This window comes from Camelus ferus, chromosome 3 (genome assembly GCF_009834535.1).
Source record: "Camelus ferus isolate YT-003-E chromosome 3, BCGSAC_Cfer_1.0, whole genome shotgun sequence".
In the NCBI taxonomy this organism is placed as follows: Eukaryota; Metazoa; Chordata; class Mammalia; order Artiodactyla; family Camelidae; genus Camelus; species Camelus ferus.
In genome coordinates this window covers 24,871,418-24,885,333 of record NC_045698.1, presented here as the reverse complement: position 1 = coordinate 24,885,333, position 13,916 = coordinate 24,871,418, and the positions used below count along the sequence as shown (strand labels likewise).

Here is a 13,916-nt window from a genome sequence, read left to right as displayed (position 1 = left end):
TTGATTTTTCAAACCTCAGGGGCTTTGTGTGTTGTTTGCGTCACATTTGGTTTTTACCAGTGTCCTGAGCAGTGGTAACGTGTCCTTTGGACCCACCAGGTTTCATGCATCTCACGTTCTTTGTCTGAACAGCTGCCTCATTGCAAGCAACACACGAATCCCACACAAATGCCACAAGCTATTCAAATTCAGAAGCTGGGTTAGACTTCAAATGCGCATCTAAAATACACTAAATAAGTGAACAAACAAAATTAAATTCAGATCCTCATGAAAGAAATGAAACTTTGGAAAATTCTTCCCCACCCTACCCCGCCCTATTGTTTCTCCGCTTCTGTGGTTACAGTGGTTAAGAGCGCAGCTGAGGAGGTAACTGTGGATGCAGAAGACAACTGACACCTCACACATGGCTGCCCAGATGGGCTGCTCTCTCAGGGGTGCTGTGCCTGCCTCAGCCTGAGCATCCTGGCTTGGCATTCTTTTGTCATGAATGGCAATGAAGAAGTTCATTAACTACTACGGCGTAACTTACTAATATGTTGATTCATTCATCCTATGTTTATGGTTGAGCTGCCTTCTAGACTTCAGGTACTGTGTTTAGCAGCAGACATAAAGCCAGTAAGTCAGGAGCTCTCTCTGCCAGAGTACTCAGAAGCCCATGGGCGGAGTGGCGGTCAGACACATTAGGCAGCTCCAGATCAGATGCTGACAATAGAGCTAAGTACAAAGTGCAATAAGATTCCTCCATAAACCCTGGCACCAACATGAAATTTACTGTCCCACACCCCTGATTAACATCCTCCCAGTACTCCCTTCCCCGGCAGACTAAATCAAAACTTCTTAGACCGGCATGTCAGTCTAAATGCTTAGCCATTGACTCCACCAGTTCTGCCAAGTGCCATCTCAGGCACCGCTCAGCCGACTTTCTGGATGAGGGATGCCAGGCTAAGTAGGTGCCTGTAGATGTTTCCACCACACCACCTGCCTTATGGACCAGCACACTCCATTCTCTGCGAGATACATTGACACTCACATCGAGACTTGGCCATTGGCAGTTTGTCCTCTAGTGCCCAACAAGAAAGACATAAGCTCACCGAGTCAGTTGTGTGTGTTCCCAAACTCGGGGACGCCAGTCGGACTTTTTACTATAATTCCATGATGTGAGCTGGAGAAATGCGAGGATGCCAAAAATAGACTCCTGTTGATCCATAAGAACTACCTCCAGTGGTTTGAGAAGACTTGATAAAGGCATCTTGAAAGAATATCGCTAGCAAACAGGTTGGGAAACATGATGGTAAAAGATTGGGATGGAAGGATATCTTTAAAAAGGTAGGTGGCTACACTTAGATTTCTTCAAAAGTCCTTCTCCATTTTAAAGAAAGCAAAACTAGAGTAGTTGAAGCGTTACTGGGGTGTGTGACTGCACACCCAGAGGAACAGCCTTGGCCTTGTCACAAAAGAGTGCTGGATGGACATACACTCATATGTTTTAAATTAAAATAAAGTGTTCAACACAGATATATAATATTTTTTTTTTTATGAAAGTGCCCTAGGTCTGGCTTTCAGAAGTAACCGCCAACACACTACTGTCCCCAGCTGGGACAGATAAGGAGACGTCACCTACTGTATCTGTAGCTCCCCAGATGGACCGTACTCCATCACGGCTCCATCACTTTGAACGTGATGCTTCCTCTACCCAGAAATGCCCTCTCTCTACTCCGGACCTTACCTGGCACACTCCCACTCACTCTGCGCCACCACAGTCGGGTGCGGCGTCCTCCAAGTCACCCCTTCTTGGTGCTTCTTCCTTAATGTGTCCTCGTTCTTTTTTTCCTCATCTGACAGCAGAACTTACTTTCTATATTTGGGGAAGGTCCCACTCCATGAGGCAGAGCCCTGCCTCTCACTGGAGAAAGTGAAAACAATCGCTCTTCTCTTTTATGACTCCCATTGCTGGCACCCAGGCACATGTTGGACAAGGCACGTTGTTGTCAACAATGGGCGCCAGCTCTGGGCCAATAATGTGAAGCTATTGGATGACGCTGCTCAGTCTGCTCTGGAAGGTGAAGGTGGCTGTTTTCAGTTTCTGGAGGTACCAGTGGTTGAGATAAGGGGTGACTCTGTGGCTCCATGTTTCATTCTTTGGCCCTTCCAGTTATTCTGGGAACCCTCTCATAACTTTTACTAAATCCCTTTTGTGATCAAATTAACCAAAGCTGGTTCCTATTGCTTAAAGCTCAGAATCGTGACTTAATGTAACGATACAACATCGTAACTATTTCTATGTGTCTTTGTCCCCATGTGACTGGGAGCTGGGAACATCTCATCTCATCTCTGTATCCTCAGTGCTCAGCACAGTGCAAAGTGATGCAAGGCAGATTCTCAACAAATTGCAGTTAATTCATTAGTTTGCAAACTAATTACTTAATTGTTGAAAAAAGGGTTCTGAAAATCCAAGCCAAAAAAATGACAGCAAATGGTGCCAGGCTATTTCCAGTGGCTGAGAAGAACCGTGGCCTATTCTGGAGAGCCGTCTATGTATTTCTCACAAAAGACAAGTACACTCGCAGAGAGTTTTATAGCGTTTAATTAAATATATGATTGTCACACACATCGGATAATTATACTTAGCAGCTCTGCAAAATATTTGTAATGCATGTGGGAAGTATATAGTCAAATCAGAGACTTTCAGTGTAGTGAACGATGGATATTTTTAAGAATAACCCCAGAGAAAAACCACTGAGCTGTCAGAAATGGCATCTGATACACATCACTCCGGCTATCTGATCACATAGGCTCACCATCTTCCTGGCCAGTTCTGAGTCTTGTCGCCTCTCTAGAAATGCTATGAAAACACAAGTCTAGAAAATACACATTTGAAACAGCCCATGCTTAGCTTCTCTGAAGCAAACGCCCTTGGAAATCAGAATGAAGGGAGAGGCAAAATCTGGTCAATCCATCCAGTAAGCCAGCGTCCCCTAGACTCAGACATGGTTGTTTAATTGACCAAATTCTCTGCCTATTTATGTTTTCTTTTCATTTTATGTTATACAGAATCAGCAGTTTACATCTTTGATTTATACAATGTCCCTGACCAGGAGTTTTTCTTTCTTAATAAAAACCACAGGGGGTTGGTCAGAACAAATTTGCGATGTTACATTAGACATTGTCCCTGAGTATATAATCAAGCATTAGCAGCAGTTATGATTACATAAGAGTATGATACATGGATTTTACATGCCTCCAGTAACAGACAGACATTCACACACTGAATTCAAATGATAAACTGTGCCAAACAACATTGAAACAGGGGTATAGAGCCGGAGGGACCTTGATCTTCCTCTGGACCTAGCTCCTCTTTTCTTTGAGAGATTGTCTATGTTTACAAGGGATACAAACTTACAGCTTCAATGTGTAAGTTTGAATAACTTACCTGTCCTCTCTGTGTCCGAATTTTCCCATAAGGCAAAGATAATACAATAAGTATTTCATAGGACCTCTGGATAAGGTGCGAGAGAGCTCGGCTGGGCGTGAGGTTTTCTGTGATGATCTCTTCCTTGAGACGTGGCTCGCATTTCTACCGAAGGTAGAGAACCCATGTCCACCTGGTGGAAAATACCTTCTGCTGCTTACATGCCAGGCAGATTCTGCCTTTCCTCCACGCAGAGGTACACCACTCTTGTGGCATTTTCCCTGACTGCCTCCGACAGGGCACTCTTAACATGCCTCCATGATAGCATTCTGTGTTACTATCATCATTTGTTTACAAAGCTGCCTTTCATTAAATTTTTCGCTTTATGGGGGCAGGGTCCCAAACTTATTTGTCTTAAATACCTGTCAAGGAAATGACAGGGATAATGCTCACTGAAGTGCTTTGAAAAACACAAAAGCACTGAGAAAATCTAAGGGGTTATGCACTGACAGTCAGCACGACTGATTCACACTTGGAGAGGACTTGGAAAGGACACCACTCAACTGAAGAATAAGCTGGTCTGACAATTATTAGTCCTCTGAGCCCACAGATAAGGCCCATGAGTCCACGAGTTAAAACTCTCTTGATAGACATCACAAAACAAAGTAAACGAAAGAATTTTAAAAATTAAAGACTTAGTCTCTCCCAAAACAAACTAAAAACAGAACAAAGAAAAATGTAAAATGTAGACAACAACTGTGAGGACAAACTCGCAAACAACAGCATCAGTCCTGGACCGATGTGTTTCTTTCCTTCCCCCTGCTGCCTCTGCTCTGCCGGGGTCTGTGTGCAGAGGGGCCTTGGGGGGCTGTGGGGGTAGGCTCAGCTGACACTGCTCCGCTGCCTTGATTTGGCTTTAGAATAGATAGACTTTAGAAACGTATTCTAGACCAAGAAATGTAAGAAGACACTTGTCAGATGCTAACAATATGTCTTTCCTCCATATCTTTAAGAACATGGCCACAGTCAGTTCACTCACTGCGTATGCTTGTAATGCCTTCTCCGTGAAATTTGTGGCAATATCCACGGCAGTAGAAATCAGGACAGCAGGTGAATTTGGGTTGGGTAGTCTCTATGCACATAGAAGGGTTGTTTCCTGGCTTATTGCTCGAATGCACCAGTGTCCAGAGTCAAGCACGTGTTCTTCCATCATCAGTGGATGCGGTTGGGTGGGGGGAGCAAGAAGATCTTGCTCTTGACAACTATTAATAGAAATTCTGGGCTTCTAGTTGATTACCCTTTGAGTATTTTTTCAGAAAAAAATGAAATGAAATGAGCTTTGTGGCTCTTTCTTGCCTTCTCCACTTTTTGTAGGTATGGCTGGATTCACACATCATGAGACCATTCCTTTCCCACTGTCTTCCTCATAGCCTTTTTGGTTTGGGTGACCAGATGTCCCCATTTGTCTGGTATATTCCTGGTTTACACTTGTCCTGGAGTGACTACTTGTAACTTTCCCTTTTGCTTTCAAAAGTGACCCAGTTTGGACAATAAACTATAGGGTCACCTTGTTATTAGTGAGGTTTGGCTATCAGGAGTGGGACAGTCCCTAGTAAGAGAAAGGTGCCTGGTTCGGAGGGGACTGCATTTAGACTCCTGGGCAGCAAATCTTGGTTCTATTCCTTGCTGGTTGGGGGACACGGATAAGTTAATTTAAGCCACTGTTTCACCATCTATAGCAAAGAGAACAATAATAATTGCACCCACCTCCCAGGATTATTGTGAAGATGCAGTGAGACAAGATGTGCAGGCACGTAGCACAGCACTGTGTATATAGTAAGTGCTAATAATGGTATCTATCATTCTCATTCTCCTTTCCTTCTTTCTTCCTTTGCTCCCTTTCTGCTTCCCCTGTCCCTCCATCCTTTCCCCCACCCTTTCTTTTACTCTTTTCTGCTTTTTTCCTTTCTAAAATAACTGAATCACCAGAGTTGCCTGATGCAAAATGCTCCTGCCTCCTGCTGAATGCTGCTGAAGTGGGGAGGCATGGTCAAAGCGATGTTTCAGAGTCCTGCAGATCATGTAGAGGGGCTGCGTTAGTTTTGTCTTCTTTGTGCTGTGAGAGAGAGTAGGATTCAGTCATCTTTGTTCATCACAATGATTCTGGTCTTGGGTTTCTTGCAATTCACTGGTTTTGGTAGAAGCTGGACATGGTAACATATGCTTCCTCTTGACTTGATCCCAGGGAAGTGAGGGTGGGCTGTCCCTGGGCAGCAGGGTTCAGTGTCAGGATTCCTGACTGGAAAGGAAATGGAGAGGGCAGGGTGCTGTTTGTAGTTCCAGGGCCAAGCAGCAAGTCCTGGTGCACGAGTGGCCCGTTCTTGCCACCTTCCCTGCAGTCTGGGGACCTGGAGGAGGGGAGCACTGGGGCATCGCATACACTGATATTCCCAGCCAGGCATCTGAATGGTGATTCTCCTATGAAAGTTTTTGGGGTGAAGACTGGATGCTCGGAGGGCCAGTTTGGGCCCTGCATACCCTCTCTGAGCCTCCGTTTCTCAGACTCCTCTGGTTGTGAAGGAAGAGGGTCTTGCAGAAAGCCTTCTGCTTCATCTCTAGCTTGAATGCCATCTACCTTATGAATCTGACAGTCCAGGAAACTTTCAGGATTGAAACTCACATTCAAATTCTGCACCAAAAAAAGAGAGAAGGCATTAAGACTGCACCAGAGAGACACATCACCAAATGTTCTGTTCAGGAAAAGATCTAAAGAACTTTCCAACAGGGGTTCACCAGGGAATGTCAGAGAACTACCCACATGGTCTAGCTGACTCTTTGCCTCTGGAGGTGCTATGACACTTCAGGGTCTAAAGTGATCACTGGCCATGCCCTCTAGCCCTTGGGAGGCCTGGGAAATTCTGAGACTTGTATCTCATTTTTGTTTCCTACCTCCAGGAACCTGCAGCTGGCATCTTATGAGGGACCCTGGTTATGTGACGCACCAAAGACCAAAACTTGAGGTCCAGCTCTTCCTCATCCTGCAGTCTCATTCTTGGCTACTGGGATGCCTCCAACATAGTGAGAGAAGCACTCACCTTTTTTGGTTTCTTGCACAGTTGTTCCAGAGTCTTCTTATGATCAGGGAGACTGGGCCACACCATAGGCTTAATCCTGAAACCAGAGGACATTGAAGAGGAAGTGAATGGCAGAAGGAGCAGGCATAATAGATTCTTCCGCTCATTCTGAGCCAGCAGCCAGAAGAGCAGATTTCTAGTCTAGGCTCTGCCACAACCAGGTGTGACCTTGGATGGTGACTTGCCTTATCTGGGCCTCAGTATCCTACCAATCCAGGGAAGAGCTGGACCAGAGAACATTACCAGTGATCTACTCTGTGAACAAGAAAATGGTGTGACACCCCCAGGAAAGAGATCTAGAGAGGAGGAGCAAGGAGGCTTGGCAATGGTTTAGCTGTGAAACAAAACTCTGATCTGCTCAGCTACTCCCCAAAATAGGTGTTGTCATCTCATTCCTTCTCTTTATTGGCAGCAACTCCTCTGCTCTGATTTTGGTAGAAGTGAGACATAAGGGTAATTGCTTTGGGTAGTACTTGTCAAGCTGGAGCATCTTGGGGATATAGGAGCCTTTGCTGAGAACATCTTTCTAAAACATTAATAACTTGACTGGTGATGTCTAAAATATCACTTTTATGATGAAACAAGCATGGCCCTATCATGGGATAGAATGCAAAAGCCCCACGAATTTGTGTGCCGAAAGTGTAGACTTCAAACACATTCTGTATTTTTTATGGGTGCCTCCAGCTTCCCAGGCATTCTGGAAACATGGTGCCTACTTCTTTAGGATACTTTGGAGGGAAGATTTAGCAGAAAGCTAGCCCTATGTTGTTATATATTTTTACCTTTTATGAAATTAACTGCGGAAATTCACCAGTGCCTGAGGATAAGAAGGGATGTTGGGCATTGTAATTCCTGAAATGCCTTATTTCCCCTTTGTAGTTTTCTCATTAAATAATAGGATTAGAGCTCTGACTGTCTGGAACCCCACATAACCACTCTCTTGATTAGTTAAAGAAATTCACCTTTTTTTCCATAACACACAGGCCAAAATGACCACGAGAGCCACAGAGAAGAAACTCAGAATGCTGATAGTTAGTGCAACGGGATCCATCTGCCCTGGAATGCAAGAATAGATCTTGGTTAGCAGTCATTAAGCACATGGTGGAGGAGACTTTCAGGATGCTCTGAGTTTATTTAATGACTTGAGCCCATTTATGATTTCTTGAAAGTTGCTCTTCAGTACACAGGATGATGTACTAGTGTTTATGGGGGAATTTTGGCTTCAGTAAGTGGCACTGACTTAGGTGACCAGGTCCAGAACCTCTGTCACTTGAAATGTAAACATGACTTAGCATTAAAGGTAACGGCACTCCATCCCTGACTCCACCACCAAGAGAGAGAAGTTGAGCAGGGGGATGATCAGCGGATGCTCTACCCTGCAACTCAGCAATTCCTAGGGTGAGGATGGGAGGCTGGTACTGCAGAACAATTCCGCTCATCCTACAGAGGGAAGGTATGTGTGGGGCACTTCATGTCCCAGGGGTCTGCCTGAGCCATGTTCTTTGGCTCTTCTGGCTATTCTCACTTCCTAATCCTCCAGGATATCTTTATTATTCTAGGAAAGAAGGCATGGGAAAGACACACCAGCCTGTTCATCTGCCATCTGCAAAGGTGTTCCCTGGAGGGGACTTACAGGGCCCAGCCTTTGGGATCCCAGGCTACACTGGTAAAGCGGAGGTAGTTGGTGGGGATGTTGTTCAGACAATTAGCAGCTCCAAGAAGTACTCAGAGCAGTGGAGTCCAGACATCCTACATCAGCTGATCAGTGACTAAGGGTCCTACTTCCATCCCTTGCATATTCTTTACAAAATGGGGAAAGATGGAGGGTCATTTTCCAAAGTAAGTTAGAATGCCCTCCAGGGAGTCCTAATTTGCGGCTTCATTTCATCTCTCTCGCTCACACACTTTGACATGCCAAGCACTACAAAGGGGTGCTGGGGAACAGACTCTAGTCACTTCTCACCTCTGATACTGGTCTCTGGAGTTCTGAAGTGGAAACTTGGACTCCATTCACTCCAGAAGCCTTCAAAATAGTTGGTGTCAGGGATGGACCGAACTTTAATCTCATACATTGCATCAGGTTGTAGATTTCTCTGCAGGAGCATCAGCTTTGTACTGGATAAGTTCACGTGCTAAAGAGCAAAAAGGGCCACTACATTTTTATGATGGAAAAAGAGGTGCTGCCCACATCTCCCAAATCATTTCAAGTTGAGTGTCCTTAGTCAAGTGGGCTCTATCTCGAGGTTCTCTCATACTGGTTAGGAAAAGGAGCCTGGACACGGAGGAGTCAGAGCAGACTTGGGGCAGAGTGTGCAAGCTCACAAAGGATGCTACAAGCTGTCAAAGAAGGCAGTGGTTCAATGGGTCTTTATTCAGGTGAACTGGGCTCTCCCACTCAGGGAGGATGTAAATCACTTAGAGGCTCCCACCTTCCTTTCCACACTCCAATCTCTTCTTTTTCTTTCTCGCCCCTTTCACATCGCAGGGGGAGATGAAAGGGAATGGTAAGGTTAGTGAACAAGGATCATTTTCCTCTAAAAAGATATCACTCTACATTGTCAATAGCAATACGGAGACAACAGTCTCCAACAATGTGTATCATCCTTAAGAGGAAAAAGTGCTCTAACAACTTGATAACAACCATTGTTATTTACATTTATATTTGATTATTAGTTTCCTTATACTTATTCAAATTATGTATTTCCTATTTTGTGAGACATTTTCAAATTTTTTGCTAATTTTTCTATTGTTACATTTGTCCTTTTCTTAATGATTTATAAGACCTCTTTATATTTTAAGAATATTAACCATCTGTCAATTGTACGTGTGGCAATTCAATCCTAATTTCTAATTTGCCTTATGACTTTGATTATTGTGCGTGCTGACGTTCATAAACCTTTATGAGGTTTCATGTAATCACAAGTTTCCATATTTTGCTTTATTTTACTGGTTCTATGCTTAGTATGTTCCTCTTCATCTCAAGATTATATAAACATTTACCTACATACTTTTTAGACTGTTTAGAGTTTCACTTTTATGTAATTTCTCTAAATCATCTTTTGTTTTAATTTTTTTTGTTATATGTGGCAAGTGGGGCATGTAAGTTATTTTTTTTCCCCAGTTAACTGATTGTCCTAGTGCCATTTATTCAAAATCCTTCCTTTCTTTACTAGAGTAGCTTGCCCGTTGATGCAATTTTCAGATGAAGACTGGAAGAGGGCATCAGTGTGTGTTTGTATGTGTGTGTGTGTGTGTGTGTGTGTGTGTGTGTGCGCGCGCGTGGTAGGGGAGGACAGAAGGAGGGGGAGGTGGTCTAGGGCAGGCATTAGACTCATGTAAGTTGTATACAGCAGCAAACTGCAAACAATCAAGGCTGACCCTGGCCTGAGAAAAGGAAACAGTATGGGTAAGGAGGGTCTCTCTCCCCCTGGAGAAAGCAGCTAGCACCTCTTTTTTTGTCCATGTGGTACAAAAAGGCTGAAAGTTAAGCCAGTGACGTCAGAGGAACCTGAAAATCTGGGACATTTTACTTTTTTTCCCCTGCTTTCTTCCCCCAAAAGATTGCAGGGACAGCCAGACCACTCCAACTGCAGCAACTTGTGGAGTCTAAATAACCCTCCAGATTATGAAGGGTGCAAATTAAGCTGATACTTTAAGGATTTAAGAACTCAGGCTTCAAAAAAATGAAGAAAAACATTCCACCTCCTCTGCTACTTACTTCAGGCTGTTTCCACAACTCCCATAAACTAAACTGTGGCTATGATTTGGTGATTTTGTTTTTGCCTGATTTGCCTGTGAGAGTTGTGCTAAATGTGATTCTTTTTAAGGCCCCCAGATAAAGAGGATGAATTTGTTCTCAATTTATACAGTCAGTCTAAGTATCTAAGACATTAGATACTTAGAGACATTAGATACTGAGAGACATTATAAAGACAAAAAATAGGGCAAGAAAAAAAAATGAGACCTAGGAAAAGAACAAGCCAGAGAAGATCCACATTTTGTGAGGCCTAAACCTTTACACTTGGGGAAGTTTCTTTCAGTAAAAAGCATATTTTGAACAGAAAGTTACTAGGGATCCTCCCTAGGTAAATGTACCTTTGAAACAATAAAATACATAACATTAAAAAGTTTCTATTTTATAGTTTTATGTATTTACAATATTTTAATTTATATATGTAACTTTCTTCTTAAGTATATTTTTATATACATATTCCTAAATTTCATAGCGTATAACTGTAAGCAGCATCGGGGGGACCGGTGCTCTCAGGGCTGTGCCGTCAGTGCTGGTGAGGTATTGGCAAAGAGCGTGACAGTAAAGCTCTGAGTTTATAATTTTCAATTTCTTTTCAATAAATGCCAAATTTGTCAATATTGCATATAAATAACTGTGTTACTTCTTTAACTGTAGTATAGATCCTATTTACAAAATGTTTGCTTATAAGGTTTTACGGATTTTTACAGTGAAGTGTTTCCTATTGTTTAATAAAGAACCGCATGTATAAAAAGAAAACCTACATACCATCCAATTGTTTTCTTTTTTTTCCTGGCGGTAGGCTACCTCATGCATTAATTCTTTCACATACTTCTTTCGCAAGTGCGATGTATTAAATGTCACCACAAAGTCATTTGCTGCCTCGCGATAGATGACTCTTACGTCAAAAGGAGCCTCAGGTTTAACTGGAAAGAAAAAAAAATGAGGTCAGTCTGGAGGGTAGTCAAAGAAATAATGATCGGTTTTAAAGTTCATCTGCTCTGATAAATCACATCCCTTTTCTGGGTCAGTAAAAACCCTTTCTTCTTTCTGATTCAAAGCCTGACTACATTCCCCAGCCTCCCTCGCTGCTGGGTGTGGTCTTGTGCAGGATGTGGGCAGAAGTGACGTGCACCACCTCCCATCCTGGCCCAGAAGTCCCCCATGTGTGACCCCACACCCGGTCCCCTTCTGCCACTTGGAGTAACATGTTGTCGCAGTGGAACCACCGGATGGAGGAGCTGTGAGTATTGCTTGGAGGAGCACCACCCACAGCTTAGAAACACCCATTTTGGCTCTTCTGTGAGCAAGAAATAAACTTACGGTGTTTGAGATATGTTTTAGTGCTTACTGTTTATAGCAGCTAGTGCTAACTTTATACTAAAACAGATTCTCTTCCCCTTTTGAGTACTAGAGAATTGGTAACTAACTTTCCCCAAAGCAGGAGTATTTAACTTTGAGTCTTCATTGTTCCAGTAAGAGCTGGGGGCCTTCCACCTCATCTCAGCTACGTAGAAGCTGAGGGCCTGCTTCCGGGCCCTGGCTCGTAACTTCCCGTGTAACCTTGGGCTGCCCCCTCCTTCAGTCTTGTTTCTGTTAACTCCAAACTCCTCCCTGGCGTCTTCCGTCTCCCTGCCTGACTCACACAGCTTCTGATGGGATCCCATGCACCATACATGAAATGCTGTCAGAGGGAGATAGGTATTATTTCGGGTAGAACAAACCCTGAGAAAGGTACTGAAGTCCTGGGAGCGCATGCTTGTCAGGCCGTCTTCCACCACTGACTTGGGGCTTCCCTGTCTTGGCCTCTCAGCTGCTCTCTCACTAAAGCCTGGGGAGTCAGTTGTGTAGGGATGGGGCAGCCACTTGTTTGCTTGGCTCATAATCAGATAGATTGGCGGATATATAAGGTAAAATCTAACCTAAACCTGTCATTAACAAGGGAGTGTTTGTTTATCTAAATTTCACTTAGCAGACTGAGCTGGATTCTAGGCTCTGTGAGCTGGGCTTTAAGACTGACTTGCTGACCCAGTAAAATGAGCTCGTGTGGTGAAGTTTGGCCCCCTTGTCATAATCACTTGCTCACAGTGGTGGCTCCTAAGAGTCTCCTGCATTGATTTACTCCAGAGGTACTGAAAAAGAGGAAGTGGTTCCTTCTCTACCCTTGGATGTCTCAAGAAAGGGGAAGTTTATCCTTTTTCACCCTTAGATGCCCTATAAAAAGGGAAGGTACCCCAAAGGGAAGCAGGAGGCAAGGTAGTGGGTGTAGAGAAACAGACCCAGAGAGGGTACTGTCAACCCTCTTACACCAACTAAGTCAGTCCCTACCTTCCATTCAAGGAAATGATTGAGACACATTTGCTACCAGATCTCTCACATGGAATTCCTTGTCCTATCCCTGTCTCCCAAGGCCTCTCAATATGGAAGCATTAAGGGAAGGACAGGCTAGTACTGGCTGCACGCCTGCTGAGTGTCCAGTGTGTTACTTGCACCGCCTTCCATCAGCCATCACTCATCACCACTGTGCTGACGAGGATGGATGCTGAGTCCCAGAGAGGTTAATTCACGTCAGCTCAGGCTCCTGCAGAGTAACTGGATGGCATTTAAATCCAATTCTGTCTGATTCCGAGTCTCGCTCTCCTTCACTTAGCTTGTGTTTCTGTATTCCATTCTCTGGTGCCGGCCTGTTCAGGCTCTCCCCAAAAAGGTCTGCTTCCAGCCCCAGTGAATGTCTGTGAGCAAATTTTGAAAAGGTGCTCATTCCTCAGGTAACATTTTAAAAAGTTAAGTTATTCCTGGCACAACCTGAACTGTTATATAGATTTACCTTGACATGAAGAGTGGGAAGACAGGGAGCTGCCCCTCCAGTCTTACTGGGGGCCCACACCTAAGGAAGGGGTGGAAGTGTGGGGCAGGTAGCTGCAAAGCTCTGGCTCTGTGGTTCCATCAGAAGCATCCAATTTAAATGTACTTAAATGACAGTTCTATTTATGGAATGCCACATTAGGAACCAGAACAAGATGCTACTGAGAGACACACCTTCACTGCCTCTCATCCTGCTCGTCCCGGGGTGCTCACCACTCTCTCACAGACCCACGTGACCAGCGGTGTGCACATCCTGTCTCTCCCTCTGGCCGCTCAGATGAGGCAGCTGATCAGGTTTTCAGTCTGCTGGGTGGTACAGAATGTGGACCTCTATGAGCACTGGGCATCCGAGATCTGGGGATTCAGGTGGGGTAGGTGGCACCGGGAGCCTCTGGGTATGCCGTGAGTGTTCACATGCTCACTCTGTAAAAAGCACGTGGCCTGTGTGCTGGTGTGAGTTTCAGTAAGGAAGGTCTCCAGGACTCAGCCAGAGAATTGGGAATCTCTGCCTTCCCTGCCTGCTCTCTTAGAGTGAACATACATTTGCAACGCAAGTGGTGAACCTTTAGATATATTGCCCTGTGCACGAACCGAACATCCATCCATAGCAGCCTTACCTCCAAATGACCAAAACCCAGTCTGCTTGTGTCCCATACTCAGAGATACCTGTCATACCCCACCCCCGGACAGCATTCGTATTGGTTGTGCTTAATATCTCTTTTCTACTACCTCGGCTTTTTTTTTTTTTTCACAAGAT

At 44.4% G+C, this 13,916-nt stretch overlaps 1 protein-coding gene across 2 annotated transcripts in view; it reads right to left on the bottom strand.

The window, feature by feature from the left end:
* Window positions 1–2,566: 2,566 nt before the first annotated feature.
* IL7R (interleukin 7 receptor) overlaps window positions 2,567–13,916 on the bottom strand; it is a 30,528-nt gene continuing 19,178 nt past the window's right edge. For both annotated transcript variants that reach the window (XM_032470922.1, XM_006194512.3), the window contains 5 exons: window positions 11,063–11,220; window positions 8,507–8,675; window positions 7,506–7,599; window positions 6,505–6,580; window positions 2,567–6,098 (listed from right to left, as the gene is read on the bottom strand). In XM_032470922.1, the coding sequence (XP_032326813.1) occupies window positions 5,595–6,098; window positions 6,505–6,580; window positions 7,506–7,599; window positions 8,507–8,675; window positions 11,063–11,220 (1,001 nt within the window). In that variant the 3' untranslated portion in view covers window positions 2,567–5,594. The remainder of the gene's footprint in view (window positions 6,099–6,504; window positions 6,581–7,505; window positions 7,600–8,506; window positions 8,676–11,062; window positions 11,221–13,916) is intronic.